The 22,410-nt window shown below is 48.7% G+C and overlaps 1 protein-coding gene, 2 long non-coding RNA genes and 1 pseudogene across 4 annotated transcripts; 2 read left to right on the forward strand and 2 right to left on the reverse strand.

Moving 5' to 3' along the window:
• Positions 1 to 1,281: 1,281 nt before the first annotated feature.
• LOC120713469 lies at positions 1,282 to 2,556 on the reverse strand (annotated as a pseudogene).
• A 323-nt stretch (positions 2,557 to 2,879) lies between these two features.
• Positions 2,880 to 3,842, forward strand: LOC120712549. The gene is made up of 2 exons (XR_005690920.1): positions 2,880 to 3,171; positions 3,249 to 3,842. It is a non-coding gene; the product is annotated as an uncharacterized LOC120712549 (long non-coding RNA).
• Positions 3,843 to 6,154: 2,312 nt separating this feature from the next.
• LOC120712548 lies at positions 6,155 to 7,728 on the forward strand. Of its 2 annotated transcripts, none has more exons than XR_005690919.1 (4): positions 6,155 to 6,390; positions 7,087 to 7,145; positions 7,260 to 7,384; positions 7,483 to 7,728. It is a non-coding gene; the product is annotated as an uncharacterized LOC120712548 (long non-coding RNA). The 2 variants fall into 2 exon arrangements; XR_005690918.1 differs by having other exon boundaries at positions 7,326 to 7,384.
• Positions 7,729 to 9,151: 1,423 nt separating this feature from the next.
• On the reverse strand, positions 9,152 to 11,805 carry LOC120712544 (probable serine/threonine-protein kinase PBL8). The gene is made up of 3 exons (XM_039998348.1): positions 11,026 to 11,805; positions 10,810 to 10,946; positions 9,152 to 10,113 (listed from the first exon to the last, which is right to left on the reverse strand). Exons 1-3 carry the CDS (start codon positions 11,609 to 11,611, stop codon positions 9,403 to 9,405), a joined length of 1,434 nt encoding a protein of 477 aa, XP_039854282.1. The 5' UTR covers positions 11,612 to 11,805; the 3' UTR covers positions 9,152 to 9,402.
• Positions 11,806 to 22,410: the final 10,605 nt, after the last annotated feature.

The raw sequence follows: 22,410 nt of genomic DNA on the forward strand, positions 1-22,410 counted from the left end.
CATACCAATAATACAACTCAAATTGGTTTCGGACAAGTATACTTTGAGATTATTCTGTATTTAGATTTAATTGTTGTCTAAAGCTCGTGGACTTGATTTTTATATAACATAATAAGAAACAAAATTCATCTTCTTTCTGCTTTAGCTTTAGATACATGAAGCCTGCTTCCGTTCATTCTTGGGGTGCAGATCTTCACTGATTTAGAGTTTATTTTTCTTCCCTGAGTTTGCAGTTTGATGGTGTAGGTTGAGTTGATTAGCATAATAAATTCTTTTTAGGTAAGATCAGCCTTGCTTATTCAATAGTTCAAAGTTTGATGGTTCAGATACAGTTATTTGCAGTTTGTATTTATCAGAGTAGCAATAGAAAGGAGGGATATTTTGGGATATACTTATGCTACCCAATAGAATGGTATCTGATGGTTAGGTTTGACAATTTATCTGCAGTTTTTTTTTTAAAAAAAACAAACTGCTGATGCATATTACCTTTGATGTCTTTGGTTCGCATTACCTGTAACATAATTCAAATTGGTTTCAGAAATTTACACTTTGAGATTGTTCAGTATTTATATCATTTAAAATATTACTATGTTTTGCAATAAAGGATTGTTTTGAATATTGGGTTCTGAAGTTGGAAGTGATTCCTACGATGTTAAATGATGAAAAAAAAAAAATCAGAGGCCTTCAGTTCTCATATTTAGACTAGGTAATATTAGGTAATATTTTGCAGGTTAATGATATGTTTGGCTCATTGGCTGGGGGAGAGAAATGAAAGCTTGAATAACCTGTTGGTTATTGAATTTGAAGTCCAAATGGACGACGATTTAAATGGGGGGGGGGGGCATAAGGGTATAGTGTCATTTTCTATCTTCCTTTTGGACAAATATTCAAACATACTGTCATTTTTAACACGTACCTGACTCTGTCAGTGTTGAAACATATATGAGCTGTACCTGTAGCATTTCATTTTGACTCATCTATATCATGACTGTCATCATAAATTCATAATAGGGCGCGCGAAGCGCGCCAAATGTTCTAGTTGAAACTGAATCACAACAACTCTTTCCAAGCATAGCCGTGCCATTAGTTTCATGAAAACATGAATTTTTTTTATTACCCTGGAACTTAGTTTCGGATCCACCATCCGATAAGAATGCTAGCTGACCAACTGAACTAACTAACCATTCTAATAACTTATTATCTTCCCCAAGAACAAAACAAGACACCGAAGATAGATTTGCCGAGCCATGGCCATGTCGTCGAGCTGACTCGCATCGAAGGTCACTGGTTCCCCGCAGGTGCTGCCGATTTTCCGCTAGCTGCTAGTTTCAGCTGAAAATTATAATAACCATGCATTTTATAGAATCAGCAATCGCACTAGCATGAGCAGAGACGAGTGTTTGATTTGACGAGACCAAGAAGAGAAGCCATGCGTACCAGCAAGTCTTCCGTGTAGAAGCTCGCAAAGGGGAAGACACTTGTGATTCTGCCCACTTCGCACACCTTCGTCGCCGGCGACGACAACGCCCCGAGCTCGGCGGCGAAGACGCCATCTTCCGTGCTCACGAAAATCACATTGGCCTCCTGGGAGACTCCACTCAGACGTGTCCGCCACTTTGGATTCTTGGGAACCGGGAGCAGCGTCCCGAGATCAATGGCCCTGAGCCGCACCCATCCGGCGGCATCATCTCCGGCGTAACCAGTCTGCCTCGCCCACAGGGAGAGCCTGTTGCGGTGCAGGCTGGCCAGCCCGAGCCCGCCACCCTCCGCCGCCATGGCGAACACGTCGCCGAGGCGCTTCCCGCCCGGCGGCGGCGGCGGCGGCTCGATCAGCGATAGGACGTCTTCCTCCCTGATGCCCGCCTTGAAGATGGACCCCCGCGGCCCAGCCGGCGCAAGAGACCGTACCGGTACCGGAGGAGGCTCCCGTTGCTGCCGACGAAGTAGAGCGCCTCGCCCACGAGCGCGGCCTGCCGGTTCTCGACGAGCCCGTAGCGGCGGCCGCGGTGGTCGTAGTCGAGGCTGACGTTGATGTGGACGCTCCATTCGCCGGTGTCGGACGAGAAGAAGGCGGCGTGCGCTTCGAGGTAGTACTTTTCCGGGTTTTCGATGCCAGCGAAGGCGACGATGAAGGGGCCCCCGGCGCAGGTGCGGTGGTCGCAGCCCTCGGCCCCGGCGCAGAGCACGGCCATGTTGGTGAACACGTCCGGGACGTGGCGGCCGGGGACGTCGTGCTGGGCGCCGGTGGCCGGCTCCCACACGACGTAGCCCTTGGCGCTGTCCCCGTAGTCGTACAGGACGGCGCGGCCGTGGCGGCAGTCTAGCGGGTGCAACATTGGGCGGTCGGCGGCGCGGAAGGAGGAGGCGGGCGACCTTGAGGTCGTCCGGGCGGTAGAGGAGGCCGAGCACCGGGGGCGTCCCGGGGTGGAGAGCGCGGTAGCGGGCGGCGAAGGACCGGTCGGCGAGGGCGCAGCGCCAGAACTTGCAGACGGCGGAGGCGCGGACGAGGCTCGCGGGGTCGTCCGGCCGGACGCGGAGGAGGTAGGTGCGGTAAAGGGCCCAACATTTTAAATTAAAAAATTTAAAGGTCGGATTTTAAAAAAAAACTAGGTTCTAATTTTATATAATTTTAAATTAAAAAATTTAAAAATTTTGTTGTGTTGTGAAAAGACTAATAATATTATAGTCTAATACCACCGCTAAGAGACTAGTATCATAGTCCATTACCACCACTAGGAGGAGGATGTCCGGGATGACATCCTCCGGCAGAGGCGGCGGAGGCGGCGCCATTCTCTAATCTGCAGATCTCATCTCTAATCTGCAGATGAGATCTTCCGGGATATATATACCCAATTCTCTATGCCCGGGCCAAACCTACCGACGGGCCGAGACATATTCCACCGCGCCAAGGCCCGATCGGCTCCCTCGGCTCGTCCACTCATGGCTCAGCTCGCCAAATAACTAAACCCTCACGCGATAGAGCGACCATCAGATGCGTCGCACCTCCATCGCAGATCCCCTTTCGCAGCCGGCTCTATCGGCGACCCAAATCCCCGATGCATCGTCCTACTCCGATCAATCAAGGATAGTTGGTTCGTCAGGGCGCACTCTGATGTTATGATGATGGAAGGAGGCAGGCGGAAGCAGCAGCACGCGCTGCTCCAATTCCAGGTATGATTCTGAGATAATTCGTGTCCCAATTGATCTGATCTTCCAATTTGTTCCTGATCCCAAATTAATTTGTTTAGTGCGGATCGGTGCTCTACTTTGACGAATTTGGCATCCCCTTCAGGAGCTTGTCAATCGTCATCCTGGCGTGGTGGTGGTGGCCGCTGCAGATGCGGAGGCTCCCCGTCGCCGTCGGTGATAGCAGTGGTGAACCTGGCGGCAGCTCAGTGGCATGTGCGGGCAGCACGTACGGTAGCTCCCCATGCGGCGCCTCGGTGACTACCTCCCTCTCTCGTTGTGACGGTCGCCATGGCGGCAGCGCACAGAGCTTCCTCACCGAGCTCACGACGTAGTTACCGGCTTACTGCTGGCCCTCTACTGCTACCCGTGGCTCGCGGCGTGCGAGGATTTGATGCTGGACAGCAGGAAGCCAGGAACGGTGGCGCGCCTGTGGGCACTTGGCATCCTCACCGCGGCTGCATGTCGTGATTTTTTGCAGATTAACGGTGATGCTGATTTGTAATGTTTGCAACTAGAGATGAGGTTGAGATGCTGTACGCTTTTGCTCATATGCTTATGAGTTCCAGTTCGGACATAGGCTTCGATGGAAATTTTTTTGTGTAAAACTTTTTTTTGGATGATTCATCACGCTTATAGTAAATTATACCAGATTTACTCCTTGTCAGTTGATTGAGATTTTGCTTTCGTGTCAGTTGACATTCTCGAGCGTCGGATCAGTGGTGGATGGACGAGATCGCATCACGTGTTAACAGCTCAATCGGGCCTGCTGGGGGTACTGCGTTTGGACTGTATAGGACTTTTCTTTTTTGTGACTTGACTGTATAGGACTGGGTGCCATCCATTTTGATGCCTCAGCTTCGTTGTCATCGGCGAGCGAGGGCCGACCGGCTGAGGAGGGGAGGCGAATCGAGGAATTAGTCCTTCTCGCCGGAATCGGTGATGTCCATGGGCAAATAGCTGGACCTCCACGCCGGCGGCCAGCAAGCTGCCCCTGCAGATACAGGGCAAGGATGTTATGTCCTTTCTGCCAATTCGTTTCACGCACGGTGAGTGCTTCCAGTCCCCCTCCTTCTAGATCTCGTGTGCCCAATACCGAATTCGCTGTCACATCAATTCCCTTCCATTTCCCAATCTGGATGCAAGAGATGGTGGGAGGGGAACCTCTAGGATTCCTGGAGCTGTTCCCATGGCAGGTGGGATCGTGGAAGGGGTTCATAATTGATTTGTGCCATTGTAATGTTCTAGGGTTAATATGTTTTGTGTGATTCTAGGGATTTCCGGTTGTTTTATATATGATTTCTGCACTCAACATGTGCTCTGTTGTACAGTAGCTTTTGTTACCGGAGAAGGGAGTTCAATATTTATGAGCGCACTTTAGAGATCAGCTTAATATCAAACATTTGATTAATTTCTGCAAGCCTCTTCTTTTGTCAATAGTTTTTGTGCTGGCACATCCTTATTGATTTGCAACTATTCGTTGAGTTCACTTTCAATCTGCCCTCATAGCTATTTTAGTTTATCAGAATAGTATAGCTTCTATTTTTTATCTTTTTCTCCTGTCATTTTATCATATTTGTAACACGCTAATATTGTAATGCATATGAACTTAATGTAGCTTCTTACATAATTACACGCGGACTTTTATTGTAATTACATGATGTTGCACCTATGTATACATTTAATTTAGTCATGTAAGTTTTCCAAATCTGCAAATTCGAGTGATGTGATTTTTCATTTTGGTTTAGACTTTGGCTCATCTAGCTTAGCTTGTGATGATAATTTGTGGTGCTTGATTTTTGTAGAATTTAGATTTTCTATGTGCCATGTTTTCTAAAGAAGTGGTCCCTGGTAATTTATTTTGATATATAATAGTCTCTTGTCTAGCCAGTATCGTTTTGCAAAATATTTGTTGACTTTTTTAGTCTGCTCACCTTAAGGAAGGATCTCAACTGGATGTCTAATACGTGTGAGAGAGATTGAAGTTATCTATTTCACATACTTTACCTGAGTTCTACTAGGTTCCATTTGTAGACTGTTATCTAGATGTTCTACTATAGGTTCATATGTTTCGTGGTTTGTGTGATTTTGTCTTTTGTGGTTGATTAGAGCCATAATTGTGTTAGGTTTTTCTGTAAAATAATAATTACTATATTGTTTAGCAGTAAAGAAACATTTATCAACCTATGGTGTTGTTTGGGGTTTTCAGAAAGCTAGTATTAGCATCTGGCAAATGATCATTTTTAGTTAATACAAGACTTTGTCTTACCCTTTTGCAAGTCAGATTATTACTTTATTGTGTAGCAAATAAAAAAACAAACTCTTTGCTTTTCTGATATATTAATATATTGTGTTATATGTTTATTGTTTTTTTATTGGTGTTGTTGATCATGTCAGAGGACTCCACAAAAGGATGGTTGCCCCGCCATTGAGGGTCTTTGAGGAAGATCTGCATGGTGCATTTACCAGGTTCTAGGGGAAAACTTATGTGGTCATTGTATTAAATTTACAACTAGAGAAGTTTGTGTGATAGCCACATTACTCCTGTGTAATTTTCTAAACATAGTAGAAAAGTTACATAGTAACTATTATGAGCTTGTTTTCTTTATGAAGATCAAGTAGTTAAATATAATTTTCATTTTATATCGTTTAGGCTTGCAATGCTTTCATCCCATCAGATATTACAATGTGATTTTTAGTGTAACTTGTGCATATGACAACTATAAGAACCTTTATCTCTACATTTCACATTACTTTATAGAGTTATTTTTGCATTTCTATAATTCTAAAGATAATGCATGTGCCTCTTTGTCACTGTGTGTCCTGTGTGTGGCCCCTTTGCTTTGTGCTACTGCTTCCATGATTCTTTTTGTATTGGGGCTAAAAGGCTGTTAGTTTATTCCCACAAGTTTTTATTACTGTTAGTTTATTCCCACAAGTTTTTATAATTCTAAAGATAATGCATGTGCCCCTTTGTCACTGTGTGTCCTGTGTGTGGCCCCTTTGCTTTGTGCTACTGCTTCCATGATTCTTTTTGTATTGGGGCTAAAAGGCTGTTAGTTTATTCCACAAGTTTTTATTATAACGATTATATGCATTCTTACTAATTATATTGTGTTTCCTTTGTTCCTTTTTCCACAAGTGGAGCCAAAAAATTCACTCCACCTCCACTGCAAGGGGTCATGGTCCTTTTTTGTGAGTAAGGTATTTTCAACTTTCTTTCCCGATTATAGTTTAAACTTGTTATAGGTACAGAGAATGATTTTTTGTATCTTATGTTCATGCTTGTTGTACATATTTTTTGAGGGGGGGTATAATCAATCCTATTTTATTCAATATGTAGTAGGATCTGTTCATACATGCATCTTTGTGGACTTTATTTTTGGTATATAGACTCATAGCTCTTCTGTTGGATGTGCTGCTCCTTTTTAAGACATTTATATGTTATTATTTTGTGTGAAACTACTTTCTGGTAGTTGGGCTTCTTTTTTTATTTCAATTAGAGTTACTAATACTGTACTTACACCATAAATTTTTGTGTATCTTGTGTGTATTGTCGTTGTTATTTAAAAAATATGCGTAAAACTTACATCAGTCCTTTTATATTGATTGTAGCAACCATGTTACTATGCATTTCTATCGCCACTTCTATGTGGTTTTTCTTTCATACGAAATAACTTATATGATTCACATGATTGTGTTTTCTTATGCCACATTGTGCCAACTCTAAATATTTTAAAACTTTGAACATGTTGTAAATTCATTTAGTTCGGAAATTATAATTTATTCACTCATTAGTTTGATTAACTTGAGCTCTTGTTTTTTGTTGGAGCAAAAAAATTACCAGCGAGTTAAACTTTTGTACTACAAATGAGTGCCCATTGATAAAGCTATTTACAGTATATGAAGCTCATGTTTGCTGGCTAGGAATATCCTTCGACTACTAATGCCAGTTTCAGGTAATAAAGCTGCTAGAACATCTTTTTTTACTTCTCTAGCTCCTGGTATATCTAATAATCTAAAGCAGTAACTGAGTTGGCTCTAAAACATTTGCACTTAACTTTATGCATTAGTTTTCCACCCTACTTTGATTGGCACTGGAATGAGTAGCTCTCTGATACTCAGTACTCGTTGTCAAGCACTGGGTCTCATGATAGCACAAAAAAGGCTCCATCTACACGGATCTCCTTTACAGCAGGTATGATCTCTAATTCTTTGGCAATGACACATGTTTTTCAGCTTTTATTGGTATACAAGAACTATAATTCTTAACATGGGCCTGTCTTGATTTTTCAGGTCAAAATTTCCAGGTGTTAAACTTTTTAGGTTTGTGTCAAAAATTTTAGATGTGTTTTTTTGCTTGTTATCAGCCCAAAAAATATACCTCTAAATGTTTGCTTTTCAAGATATTTTTTTCTTATTATCAGCCAGAAATTGTACATGTAAATGTTTTTTTTCTTGTTATCAACCCAGAAATTGTCCCTGTAAATGTATTTTCATATGTAATTGTACCCAGAAATGATTTTTTGTTTGTTATCAGCCTAGAAATTCTACCTGTAAGTGTGTGCCTGCGCGCGCGTGTGTGGGGGGGGGGGGGGGGGGGTTGTGTAGGTTTGAGTGGAGCAGATGTTGCAAATGTCCGAGTAAATGTATGTTTATTGTGGAAAAAAAATGTACAAGTACTTTTTTGTTTATTTGTTGTTTTTCTTTGTTTCTATTCTAAACCAAACAAAACAGGCACTTACAGGGCCAAATGTCGAGTACCAACTGCTAACAGGTCTACCGATCACCAGCGCACCCATTTTGGCTCAGTCTAAATGTGTGCGCTACAGTAAAAACAAATTTGCTAGCATCCAGTAGTAGCGGTTCACACTTCACAGAAATGGGTAGTAGGCCGAGCTATGGTATAGAATTAGTGACTGACAGTTAGATTTCAGTCGATTGACATGTAGACAGACCCAAATTATACCAGGCATCATAGTGGCATATATATAGCATCCGCTGGCACGCGAAAACCAACCACAAATAATCGCTTGTTTTCCAGTTAGTTAACCTTTCACGTTTACATGGATTTAAGATGATCTTGTCTGTGTGTTGACTGGAAAGTTTCCAAACTGCGTGCACGTACGCTTTCCTCGTCGCACCCTTTTGTGCTAGAAAAATTTGCTGTGCGTGCGGCTTCAAATATTCTTTCTCTTGCAGATTTCCTGCGTATGAGTCGTGGACGCTATTTTGCCCATTGATCTACGTATGATTTATTTGTGATTAATCAGTCTTATATTTTGTTTTGCCTCCGTTAACTTTACAGATCAAATAATTGATGTGGGTTATCATTTTAAACATATAGAAGGATTTTTCCCCTCTGGAGCCATATTAGCATCTCCAAGAGTGCCTAAAAATATAGCTCCAAAAACTAGTTTTGGGACCTTGCCAAAAAAATATTAGAAGTAAAAATTAACCTCTCATCCAATAGTTCTCCGAAAATTTGTTCCCAAAATTATTGAAGTACTGCAACGTCATCAATTTGTGGGTCTAAAACATTATTTTTTTCGCATGAACGGTGCCATGTGAACACAACCCGCCACAAAAGGAGTTATGACTCCTGGGATTGGATTAACATCCTAACCATCCCTCCAACATATCCCCGGGTTTGAGGAGCTTGACATGAACCTGATCCTCTAGCAGCAGCGCGGTCACAACCGGGCATTACCTACGGCGCAGCGACGGAGAATTTTTCGGTGGAAATGGCGGGGTCGAAGGGTCGGGCCTCTCGGCCTTCTTTGCTCATGGGCTGAGCCATCATTTCTCGATCAGCTGCTTGCTACTCGACCCTTTTGGGCTTTGATTTCTCTGCCTCCTCCTTAGTCAATTAATATGACATTTATAAGAATTTTTTTCAGTAAATAAACATTTATAATAAAATTAGAAAAGCGTTTGATGTGTGAGAACATTAGACAAGGCACCGTTGAACAATATGACAATTAATATGGCATTTGTAATCATGACACTATGGGTTTAACTACACCAAGTATCACTATCGTCACGAATGAAAAAATTGAACCAAACAATTTGGCGACCAAGCCAATGAGGCATTGGCTTTTTTGTGTGGCTTCTTGTGTCACACCCCCTCTACGATCTAGCTTAATTATGTACACAATCACTCTTCCCCTTTGCTGCTTCTTTCCTAGTACCTGCCGTGCTAATCGACCATGAAACCTACTGCGCTCCTCTCTCCTCGATGTAGCTCGGCGTCCTCCGGTGCCGCCGCAGCGCGCTGATGTGTGGCCTGAGGTCGCCGTCCCGGTGCAGCGCCTCGGCGTGGACCGCCGAGTTGGGGAACTTTTGCCGGTGCTGTTCCTGGTGGCTCTGGCGCTTGTCCTCCACCGTCGTATTGACCCTCATGCTAACCTTCTCACCATCAACCATCTTGCCTTTGCCCTCGTTGATGTCCTCCACTATGACCGTGAACACAAACGGGCCAACCTCGAGGTAATCGTCCATGTCGAGTATGGGCTCGAGGGCCTGGAACACCTCCCTCATGGTGGGCCTGGACTTCGGGTTCTGGCTCAAGCACTTGTACGCCACCATAGCGGCCCGTTCCGCCCCCTGGCACGAGTACTGGCATTCCATGGCCGGGTCCATGACCCGGTAGAGCTTGTCGGACTTCTTGAGGTAGGGCCTGGCCCAGTCCACCAGGCTCTGCTCCCTAGGGCGCCGAGCCCGGTCGACGGACCGGCGACCCGTCAGAAGCTCAAGAAGTACCACTCCAAAGCTGTAGACATCGCTCTTGGCGGTCAAGTGCCCCGTCATGATGTACTCAGGCGCTGCGTACCCGTTCGTCCCCATGACACGTGTCGTGACATGAGTCGCATCGCCCTGAGGCCCATCCTTGGCGAGCCCAAAGTCGGACAACTTGGTGTTGTAGTCCTGGAAATCCAAAGAACCGGATCGAGTTAGGCAGAGATCATGCGTTACAATTACAGTGAGATACATTCACGGAGCTATCAAGGCGACGCTATCAGACTATCGCTGTCGATCGGAATCAAGTTGTTAAGCTACTGATGCTTTGATGCTAAGAAACTACTAATGCGGTACGGATCAGGCAGGTGCAGATTTTTTTAGTTTTAGGTGCCTAGTCATTATTTAGGTGGACTGCAGAAGCTGGGGTCGTTGATAGGAACTGATGGGCATCCAAGAACCTTCCGAGTTGCAATTATGCCGGGGCTGGGCTTTATTTAGTGAAACGCGTGGCAGACGACTTTGAACATTCATGCATCTCCCATGGACGATTCAGAATCAAATCTCGAGAAGTGGATTTCTACTGAGCTTTCAGGGTTTTTTCTTGGTGCGATTTCTTCTCATTCTGTTCGAGCTGAATGTTCAGCAGCAGCACGAGCGGCCGGTGTCGTCACCATCCTTTTCTACAGCGACGCAAGAGCTGCCGTCGTCAGAAGGCCGAAGCAGCCGTGTGCGTGTGCATCAGAAATGGCCGTGCCTTTCCTAGCGTCGATTGAAACCACCACTAGCAGGCTCTTCAGCAGCAGTGCAAGCTAGCGCAAAGTGAAACGAAGAGAGTAATTAACGTGGAATTTTCCAAGTCTGGGTGTGGATCGCGTCGCTCACCGAGTCGAGCAGGATGTTGGAGGCCTTGAAGTCGCGGTAGATGACCGGCGTGTCGGCGTCGTGGAGGAAGGCGAGGCCCTTGGCGGCGCCGGCGGCGATCTCCATCCTCCTCATCCACGGCATGGCGCCGTCGAGACCTGCACGCAGCACGTCGATCAGCTTCGGATCAGCTCCTTGCTCATTAACTTCATAATTAAAAATGGATGGGGAGCTCACTTTTGAAGAGGTGCTTCTCGAGGCTGCCGTTACTCATGTACTCGTAGACGAGCATCCGGTGGTGGTCCTCGTAGCAGTAGCCGAGGAGGCGGACGAGGTTCCCGTGGCGGAGCTGGGCGAGGAAGAAGACCTCGGCGAGCCACTCCCGGTGGCCCTGCGTGCCGCAGTCGGGGTCGAGGTACTTGACGGCCACGTCCTGCGCGGCGAGCCCCGGGCGGAGGCCGGCCTCGACGCGGCCCCGGTAGACGGGGCCGAACCCGCCGCAGGCGAGGTAGTTGGCGCGGGCGAACCCCGCGGTGGCGGCGCGCAGCTCGGCGTGGGTGAAGGCGTGCAGGTCGGAGCTGGACAGCGTGAGCGAGAGGTCCTCCGGCGTGAGCGGGCCCGACGAGCCCAGGCTCGACATCAGCGACGCCCGCGACGCCGCCGACGACGACGAGGAGGGGACCCGCAGCAGCTGGTCGCGGTCCCGGTCCCTCCCGCGCGCGGTCCTCCCCCGCCGCGGCGATGCCGGGCCGTCGCCCTCGCCTGCCGCGCCACCGCCGCCGCCCACGCAGCAGAGCAGCGACCTCCACGGCTGCGCGGCCATGGCGTGCGCCAACGCTGCTCCGAGATCCCGATCGAGAACTGACCCGAGGCGAATGCGGCTTGCTTTGATTGATTGCTTGCGGCGGCGGGCGCGCGTGGCAAGAGATCGATCGCTGTGGGTTTGGACTTTGGAGCGAGCGAGGAAGAGGTGATGGGCGGCGAGAGAGGAGGAGAGGGAGTTGAGGTTGAGGAAGCACGCGCGGGTGGTGGCGTATATATAGCGGCAGCGGCAGGGGGGCAGACACGCAGCTGGAGCTGGAGGGGTGGTCGTCCAACCGTGCGCCGTGGTAACGGAACGGGCCTTGCCTTGCCTTGACCTTGTCCAAGGGCGCATGGCAACCGCTCCTACGATTAGGCGACGCTGCCCGGCGAACGCCGCGGCTGCGGGCGCGACGTCTCGTGTTTTTTTTTTCCTGGCGTTACGTGACGCCGATGAGCAGGACGCTCGGCGTCGAGGTGCGGTCGTGCGGATGCGCGGTCGATCGGTCGCAACCGGAGGATCGACACGATCACACGGAGGAAGAGAGAGGCCTTGCTCGTCACGATAAAACGCTCTGGCAGGGTTAGGTTGTGCTAGTAGAAGCTAGTACTAGCGAAGCTACACTAGATGCAAAGCAGGTGACCGAAACCGTTAGCGCAGCTCCATCCAGCGGCTACCTGATCCCGGCAGATCCGATCCAGCAGCCAGCAACGGCGCGGCATCAGATTCCTGCCCCGGCTCCCCCATCACATTCCGGCGACTCCTGCAGGCGGCGCGATCCTTCCATCCCCTGATTGAACGACGACGACGACACGTGGGGGCGAGGCCGCCGCGAGGTGGGGAATAACGGCGTGCACTTGCACGTACGCCTGCCCTGATGATGGATTGATGATTGTTGAACAGTCTGGTGCTCTAGCTGTCTGAATCTGAACCGCCCCGGGGCAGCGAGGACACGATCGATCTGGGCTGGGATTCAACAGGATAAGGGTGGGGAGCTGGGGAGGACATGGCCGCGGCACCTTGTCCTCCGTCGCACTGGCACCCCCAATCATGGCGGTCCGGGGAGCACGTCCGGGCGCCTCGGCAGGGATCGGAGCCCCGGGATTAGCTGTTGGCTACCCGGGATCCAGCCCACCTGTCGTGTTCATCGCCGCAGCAGTTTACTACTACTATTTGCCTCCGAAATTGTTCTTTTTGCCTTTGAAATTGTTAGTTTTTTCCCATATGGTAGACTTTGGATGGAGCCTCTGCTGGGGTTGGGGCACAACTCACACGGTTGCCGATAAAGAATGTTCTTCTGGGGATGACGACGGGGATCAGATTATTCCACCCCAACACCCCATTCCGATAAAGAATGTTCAGGGCCTCAGGATCATTATCCGCGCCGTCGTGTTCTTGCCCTGGAAGAATGGCTCTCCTCCCGGTAGCGTCTCTGGGAAGGAAGCAGGAGCAACTGAGCTCTCGTTCTTCTTCGGGGCCAAGAAATTAAAACGAGGCAGCAGTGACGACAGAATCGATCCGACTGATTGGTGATTGATGATGCGCGAGCTCCCGATTCTCTTTCCGTTCGGCTGTCCAGCTGGCCGCATTGCTGACGGATGGATCGGCGTTGAAAAGTTCTGCGGCGATCGACGACGACGCCCGAGCCGTAGCGCTGAAGCATCGGCGTTCGTTCGTTCCCGACTTGACGACCTCCTTTTCGTCTTGAACGAACTTACTTCTCTGCTCCCTGTTTTGTAATTTGTATACGCGGGAGAGCAGAAACGTATCGCGGAGGGTAGGATAGGATAGTACGCCATTTCCGCCCTTCCGAAAGTTTTAAACGAGGAACATTGGATGATATTACTAAACAAAAGCGCACGTAGCTCGAGATTTCTTTTTAAAACATCTTCGATTGTTTCAAATTGCAAAAAAAAAAAGAATTGCTAAGACTAGTTCCTGTAGCAACAGCTGAAATTAGTAGGCAGCAAGTGGCTCGCCGGCCGATCGTGTCCTCTGCATCTGCCCGACCTAGCCAGTTGTACAGCTAACCGCTGCTCGTTATTTTTCCTCCAAAAAAAAAGAATAATAACAAAGCTAAATTGTGCGTGCTTGCGTCCACGGTCTGGAAATTGACAGTCTCTCCGCCGCTCGAGTTGGAATACGCCGCTCGAGTTGGAATACGCCCGAGGCGACCAGCAGCCGGCCAAGGAATACGCCGCGCATTTTCTCGGGTCCTGCGCCTGCGCGACCGCACGCACGCACGCGGCACGCATGGTTCGGTGGACGGGCAATCATGGGGGGCCACGCGGGCGGCGGGCCAGCTCCGAGCGAGCCGAAAGCGACGCCGCGCCCCGCGCTGCGGTCTGACCCCGACGCGCGAGCACGCCTCCGCGCCGCTTGTGGGGCTCGCGGCGCCGCGAAAAAACGTGCCGAAATGGGGCCGGGGCCGACGGCCGTGCTTGGGTGACCGCGATCCCGTTCTCGCGTCGGGCAGCAGTAGCCGCATGCCGTGCTTTGCGGCTTTGCCAGGTGGCTCAATGATGAAGAAGACCTATATATACTACCTGTTTCTGCATGGCACTGCCGCAACGTCCCCCTTAATTTCGGCCTTTGGCAAAAAAAAAAATTCTCTCTCTCTGGCTGTGATAAAAAGCCTGCTACTATGGCCTTGTTTAGGCGCGTAAACTTTTGAGTGTAAAGTACTGTAGCACTTTCGTTTATATTTAGTAATTATTATCCTGTCATGGGTTAATTAGGCTCAAAAGATTCGTCTCTCAAATTATAGACAAACTGTGTAATTAGTTATTTTGTTTAGCTACATTTAATACTTCATGCATGTATTGAAATATTCGATGTGATGGAGAATCTTGTAAAGTTTTGGAATTTTGAAGGCAACTAAACATGGCTATATCTCTTGTTCTTTGCACGGGGAATGCAGGCAGCCAAATTTTTTTTCCCACACAGCTCCAAGTAGATGAAGAGAAAAGCGTTGGCCGTACACCGTACCGCATAAGCACGTACGTTGAAAAGGCGGTAGCTAGCAACGCAAACTCATCAACTGTCTCGGTACCGTACACCGTACCTGATTCGTCATAACGTATGCGCAAGTGCCTACACCAATCCGTGTTTGGGCCCACTCTGCATACTTCGAGCCGGTGATAGCGAAAAATACTGAAATAAAACATACTATATGCTAATGCTATCCATATGAAGTGCCGGAAACAAAAAAAATAAAACGTTGATGGCAGGACCGTGATGGCTTATAAATACGAATACGATTGGGGCGGCGGGGCGGCCACTCTCTGCTCAATTGACAGAGACTTGATTCGGGCCCCATCGCCAGCTCGTTCGCCACTGCTTCGTCGTCTGCATGTTCAGATAAATTCAACCTTACGGTCTTCGGAACAGCACAGGTCCACGCGCCAGCTCTGCACACGCACACGGCACATCCTTAGAGTAGGGCTGCTTTTGTTATGGATGGCGCCGTTTGGAAATTTTCTAGGGGCGTTGCTTGACCAGCATGCTCGGTCCGTGATCGATCGTTCTTCCAAACCGGGATTGGATAATAATTCCAGAATCTGAGATGTTTTTGCAAATCGATCGTTTCTGAAGAGCAGATGGGGCCTTTGCCGAATTTAAACGGACAATCACATCAGTGATTGGGATGTATTCTCTTCTAATTTCGTCAGAAGTAAAATCCTAGTCTGTCCCTTAAAAAAAAAAATCCTAGTCGTCTTGCCATCGCTGATGGGTGCAGAGTTCAGACCGATGCTACTCACTGAGCGCGACGCCGCCGGAATCGGTGATGTGCCTTGTTGGACATTCCGTCCGCCCACTGTGCAGGACGTCGCCGGCCGTTTGGAAGGTTTTGGAGTTCATGGGCTCGGAGATTCGTGCGGTGATCACCAAACCTGAAAGCAACGCCAGCGAAGTGGAGAGCCGGCTAGACCGGGCAGCAGCCGAGTGATCGAAGAAGCTTGCGGGGCTGGTGAGTCCTGTGGAAATTTTTGTACTGCGAAAGCAATGTAAACAGATCAAAAACACGCTGTTCTCAAGATTTTTTTGTTGGTTGAACGACCTGTGCATTGACATGGGATGAGGCCGTCTGGGAGCAAATTAAGGATACGGAGGCAAATGGCTTTGGGAAAGTTCTTGCTGTTTTTACGCTGCTTCTTTTATGTTTGAATCCGCGTAGGGTTAGTTGGATGAACGATTCCGCAAGGTTTAAAGTATACTGTATATTGAGAGACCTCGGCCGGCTAACTAATTCCATTATGTTTGATGAGATGTTCAAAAACAAAGTTAGATAAATCACACGTTAGTTGAGGCATGCTTTAGACTTCTTCCCTCGTGTCATTCCCACACCTTTGCATGCGTTCTGATAAACTTTGGAGTTTGAAGTTTGTTGAGGCTAGCTGCAACCTGCAGAAGCAGATCAGAACCCATGCTTTGGATCATTTCCGGAACCCATACATAGAAACACTAGTAGAGTAGTAGGTAGTACTTATCATGGTTTATCTGCTAGTACTGTCCTAATGAAGTACAAGCTTGGCCAGCTCAGGTTTCCGACATGAGACATTTGGCAGATATTCCCAAATTTTGCAGAGGATGTATAAATCCACGGCTGTAGTATAGCACACATACTGATAGCTACATTTATTTTCAGTTTATATTTTTGATCATTTGAATAATCACGTAGAAATATGTTGCGTGTTGCCTCCATATGACACTCATATACACTGTGCTTAAATAAATTAGAAGTTGAGAGGCAGGGAATTACACGCATGATGTTTTTATTTAATTTTCTTTTGGAAGGAATATGCATCACTGCTTTCATATACATACTAGTAAGTCTTGCCTTATCAAGCAAAGGAACAAGAGTCGAGAGCTGAGGCAATCAATTTCCAAAATCTCCAAATTGTTCTATATTTTCCTAGGTTTCTTAACTATGTCATCGCTGACATGTTACCCAACTCTTCCTTGTCTCTCAAGTCTCCGGCTGTCCGGCATGGTTACTTGACAAACTTACTCAATGACGTCGCGAGCTGATCGACAACGAGGAGATTCCGTTAGAATTTTGTTCCAATCACATAGGAGTACGGATGATTTATACGGTGATATGATCACTCGTGAACTTATAAAGTCAAAAACTCTGCTCCTTTTGAAAATTATAAGACCCTGATCACTACGGAAACAGTGGGTTTGCCGTGTGCCAAAGCACACGGCAAAGACCAAAAAACACTCGGCAAAGGATTTGCCGTGTGTTACACACGGTAAAGAGCGCACGGCAAAGCTCGGCCGGTATACAGGGTGTTTGCCGTGTGCCCTTTTTCGTGCACACGGCAAAGGATTTGCCGTGTCTTTTATCGGGCCCACGGCAAAATAAAGTTACCCCGTCGACCCAGCATGCCACGTGGGCTGTTTGCCGTGTGCCACATGGTCAGGCACACGGCAAACAATGCCACCTTTGCCGTGTGCCACGTGGACAGGCACACGGCAAAAAATGGTGGCACACGGCAAAATTAATTTTCAGATTTTTTTTGTTTAATCACAAATATTTCAGATTCCAATCAAATTAACATCACAGGCAATTCATATATATTGCATCAAATGTCACGATCATTTCATATATCACAATTTGCATCACATTCAATCCATAGAAGTCCAAATGCAAATATCGCAATGCATACAAGCCCAAATGTAGTCGATACAAGTCCATACAAGCACTGGTAGTTCATACATGTCCATACAAGCACAAGTTCAAACGATAGTCTATACAAAGAGTGCATGTCCATACAAGCACAACTCACGACTACGGCAGCGGTGGCGGCGGGTGCTGCGACCACGAAGGGTTCTGCTGGAACTGCTGCAGGTAAGTCACCCATTGAGGAAGCGGCCACACATTCTGGTTAAAGGAGCTACGAACAAGAGACAGAGCGAGGGGCCTTTCACACGTGCTCACCTAGGGCTTGATGGCGGGCGAGGCGATGACACGCGTGTCGGTGCAGACGGATTGCGTCACGGCTCTACGACGGCATGCCACTTGACACTAGGCTCTCCTGCAAAAAAAATGACTACAATTGTGTCACTTCAAAATGTCGGCAGCAACTACGATTCTCTACAATTCGGCAACCAATTGACAATCTCTACAATTCTACGCAGCAGATATGAATAGGATGAAGTAAATCTGCTAGGGCGACTAGGCCGAACCTTCCTCCCCATGGGCAGGGGCACAACGACGGTGGCCGAGACGACGACGGCTTCGACGCGGCGGAGAGGGCCGAGGACCTGCTCAGGCCGAGGCAGCCAGGCACGGCACGGCGAGGCGTCGGAGAGGGCCGAGGACCTGCTCAGGCTGAGGCAGCCAGGCACGACACGGCGAGGTGTCGGAGAGGCCGGCCGCGGCCGCCGCTGCTGTGGGCCGGGGCGGCGCGGAAGGTGGTGGGCAGGTGCTGCGCGGTCGGGGCGCGCGGCGGGCCTCGCGCCGCGGGACGGCTCGGCGTGGGCAGCGCGCTTGGGCGCGGCAGGGCGGTGGCACCGGCCTCCCGCGCGCACGGCACAGGGACGACGGCCCGGCTGTGGCCCGCCTGGCCGTGCGCCGTGGGCGTGGGCGACGCCTCGGCGTGGCGGTGGCTCGGCGTGGGCGGGTGGCGGCGGCTCGGCGTGGGCGGGTGGCCGCAGCGAGGAAGCGAGCTAGCGGCGAGGAGGCGACGGCGGCATGGCGAGCCGAGGCGCAGCGACCCGGGGAGGAGGCGACGGCGGCCAGGGCGTGGCGACCGGGGAGGAGGCGCGGTGGGTCGTGGAGGAGGCGACGGTGGCTCGGGCGTGGAGGCACGGTGGCCCGTGGGCCCACGCGCGGTGCGTCGAGGAAGCGGCGGCGATGGCGTGGTGGCGCGGCGGCGTTGGCGTGGAGGCGGGGCGGCGGCGGGGCGGCGTGGTGGAGGCGGGGCGGCGTGGAGGTGCGGTGGAGGCGGGGCGGCGTCGCGGTGGCAGCGTGGTGGTGCGGCGGCGGCGGCGTGGAGGCGGGGGCGGAGTGGAGGCGCGGCGGCAACACGAGTGAAGTGAGTGGCTGTCGGCACGGAATCAAAACGGCTATGTGTCATTGCCGCGCCTTTGCCGTGTGCCTAGATCCAAAGCACACGGCAAAGAGCCTTTTTGCCGTGTGGCCAGATATAGGGCCCACGGCAAAGGGGCTCTTTGCCGTGTGCATTTAATAGATGCACACGGCAAACAAAAAAAACAAAATTAGTTTCCATATATCTTAAACTAAATTTTATTGTTTAAATAATTGAAACATCTTGCAAACATCACTCAACAATTTTAAGTTTGATGAATTCATGCAAAAAAAATCCATTATTTCATGTAGGCATATGTATATATCACATGTTATTATTTACTTCTACAAAATTAAGAAATACCAAAAAGATACAAAAAATAACAAAAAATTGGCATGACACAAACTAAGTAGTCTATTGCATATACAAAAAGTTTAGAATTCCAACCCCAATTCGCCCGTCACTTTGAATTGAAATCTGAGTGGCTCCTTCGTATTAACTCTCCGAATCTTCTCGGAGTTTGACCGCGTTATAAGCAGTGTATGTGACAACTTGTGCGAATCTTTCTCAATTTTTTACCTCAGGCTACACACATGAAATGATGATATCTGAACAAATCTTGTGATTTTTAGGCTTCATTTGCTTTTTATAGAATTTTAAAACGATATGACTAGACGATCCTAGTCATGGTACATGACCAAGATCTTCGAATTTTCCATCCATTTTTTGGATACGGTCTCACATGGGACTTCTGGGTGTGAATATCATTTTTTTCCTTACAGTATTGAACTACATACAATTATTGTAGTTCAAATTTGACTATTTCTCTAAAATTCAGTTTCATGAAATTAAAATGTTAAAAATAGAAAAAGAACCGAAAAAATACCAAAATATAGATTATAGACCAATGTTCAAGTAGGCGCTAGGAGGTTTCTAGGCGGCGGGAAACCGCCTAGAGCCTAGGCGAGCCTAGGCGGGCCTAGGCGTTTCAAGGCGATTTGCTAGGCGATAGCACGTACACACATATACATGTATATCTTGCTATATACATACATATATCTCTAAAAGAAAAGGAAAAATAAGCAGCCAATGGGCCTAATTTGGACAAAAACCCACTAAAACAGCCCAGCCCACCTCCCAGCCTTCCCCTTATCCACTCACCCCGATCAGATCTGCTTTCCTTCTTCCTCCTCCGGCCGTCTCCCCTGCCTCCTCTTCCTCCTCCGCCCGCCCGCCCCTGCATCCTCTTCCTCCTCCGCCCGCCCGCTCGCCCCTGCCTTCTCTTCCTCCTCCGCTGCCGCCAGCCTTGCCTCCTTCGCCGCCGCACGCCGTCCCTGCTGCCACCGCGACATCCGCACCTCCACCTCCGCCTCGTCCGCTGCCGCCCGACATCCACACCTTCACCTCCGTCGCCGCCACCGGACGTCCGCACCTCCACCTGCGCCTCTGCCGCCGACCTCGCTTCCTCCCCCAACGCCGCCCGACGTTCACTCCGCCTAGGGGACCACCTACCCCCATAGGCGAGGCGGGACCCCCTTGCCTAGAGCTTAAGCGTGCCTAGGCGGCCGCCTAATTCCGCCTTTTTGAATATTGTTATAGACCCATGAACAATATGAAGATACTCACAAAATTTTGAAGGGCTGGTTCAAAATTTTTGAATCACATTTGCCGTGTGCTCGTGAAGAGGCACACGACAAAGGCCAAAAACACATGGCAAATTAAAGGTCCACGTGGTTTGCCCAAGCTGTTTGCCGTGTGTTTTTTTAGGACAGCACACGGCAAACATTTTTGCCGTGTGCCCTACAGGCTAGCACACGGCACAAATTTGGCCTGCCTGGCTTGCCCAAAATATTTTCCGTATTTTGGCGTGTCTCAAATGTTTGCCGTGTGCCGTCTATGCTAGCACACGACAACTAACGTCTTTGCCGATGTTTGCCGTGTGCTTAATTTTTGCCGTGTGGCTCCATGAGTAGCACACGGTAAAAGGGGCCTTTGCCGTGCGTATATATTTGCCGTGTGCTGTATCTGCGGCACACGGCAAATGTGAGCTTTGCCGTGTGCCCGAAATCCGACACACGGCAAATCTTTAGGCACACAGCAAATGTTCGGTTTCCTGTAGTGGATGCAACTGCCACATGTACCAACACCATGCTTTCGCGAGGGATGACATAGCGCAAACGCCGTTCTTGCATGGTCAAGACTCAAATCTGAAAATCAACAAATACTAACCTCCGTTTCCAAATGCTTTGGCAACTTTGACCAAAACACAAATACCAAGGCAATTCACCTTTTAACCATGAAATGACCAAAATACCCTTGTAAAAGTACTTTTTAGTATTTCTAGAATATTCGCAAAATATTCTTATGAGGGCAATGCAGGAACTCATGTTTCGAATAACGTCAAGTGCCAGATATTTTCAACCAAATAAAGCGGTCAAAAGACAAGTATTTGGAAACAGAGGTTGGTATAACACAATGACTACCAGGTAATGCAAAAACTTTTCAGCAAAATTGTTCCAACAAAAAAGAAGACTAGACATTTCATGAAAGAAAAAAATGGAAAATGTCCCCCCTCCAAATTCGGGTATGCGTGGGTGATCTCATTGATTTCATCATATCAACATTAAAAAAACTAGAATGAGACATTTGGATCCCTGAAGGAATGCTTTGTCCGTTCCAATGTTTTTGTGATCTGAACAGCACTTTAATAGTGATTTGGTCACCAACTACGTTCAGGCCCTAAAAAATCGGTCGCCTAGACCAAGCAGCAGCACGAAGCAAAAGTCGACGTATCAAATTACAAGTTTTAAACTACCAGCTTGTTGCCAGAAGCCCAGAACAGTAAGACCAAATCAGCCAAAGAGAATCGTTGCATTCTTAGTTTAATCGCCCTTGCGCTGCTTGCTTTTTGCAGTGGCCGGCCGCGGTTTCTTTGGAGCATACGCGGCCGTGGTTTTCCCGTGTGGAGTGAAGCGACGCACGCTGTTGAAAACTTGCCGAGAGAGGTTGAAAACATCAACCTGCTGCTTGTTTATCTGCGATCAGGTTTGAAGCTGGGGGCAGAGAAGTCAGCTAGCTAAGCAAACAATGTCTAATGCATTTGTTATGTCCAGATAGCAGCTCAGAAAGGCACGGTTTTGTTAACTGAACACAAAAAGGAAACGCGAGAGTCAGGCAAACCTCATGTCTTGAGAGTTGCCTGAATTCCAAAAGATTTGCTCCCTTTTTCCAACAGAGCCCGGCAGGAGAGCACCTGAATCTGCATTCTGCACACTCGTGAAGGCAAGAACAGAGCAGCTTCCGCGCTCACATTCTGGCAGACAGGATCGCAGGATCATTCGCTGTCTCTGTCTGAACCCGGATCCCATGCGCGCGGGGAAAGGTGGCGAGCAGCAGCATCGCAGCAACTACCGCACGTGCCCATAACCTGGCAGCTGCATCGTGGCAGGGAGCGGTTGGATCGAAGATCCATGGCAGCTGCCTGCGACGATCTGCACGCACGCGCCGTTGCCGGAATCATTTCTGGAGGAAGCTTCTGCTGGATTCGGAGTATGATGAGCGTTGAACTGGCAAGTAGCAACGGCTGATGTTCCCGGACAGCAGTGTGTTGTATAGGGCGGAGAGCTCACTCAGATGGTTGTATCGGGAAACAACGACATGCCAACGATGCAATCTGAGGACTGGCAAATTGGGGGAGCAGGAAATGTAGGGTCGGTCCGTTGATGGATGTAAACTGTCTGAAAGCCGTAGATCATGTAAAAAGCAGCCGGCAGATTGCAACAA

This window comes from Panicum virgatum, chromosome 6K, assembly GCF_016808335.1.
Source record: "Panicum virgatum strain AP13 chromosome 6K, P.virgatum_v5, whole genome shotgun sequence".
Classification (NCBI taxonomy): Eukaryota; Viridiplantae; Streptophyta; class Magnoliopsida; order Poales; family Poaceae; genus Panicum; species Panicum virgatum.

Bases quoted from the DNA above. Each gene is read 5' to 3' on its own strand.
- LOC120712544 (XM_039998348.1), bottom strand. From the start codon at position 11,611: ATGGCCGCGCAGCCGTGGAGGTCGCTGCTCTGCTGCGTGGGCGGCGGC. The intron at 10,947-11,025 runs GTGAGCTCCCCA...TGCTGCGTGCAG, and splicing joins CGAGAAGCACCTCTTCAAAA to GTCTCGACGGCGCCATGCCG. The intron at 10,114-10,809 runs GTGAGCGACGCG...TTGGATTTCCAG, and splicing joins CCAACATCCTGCTCGACTCG to GACTACAACACCAAGTTGTC.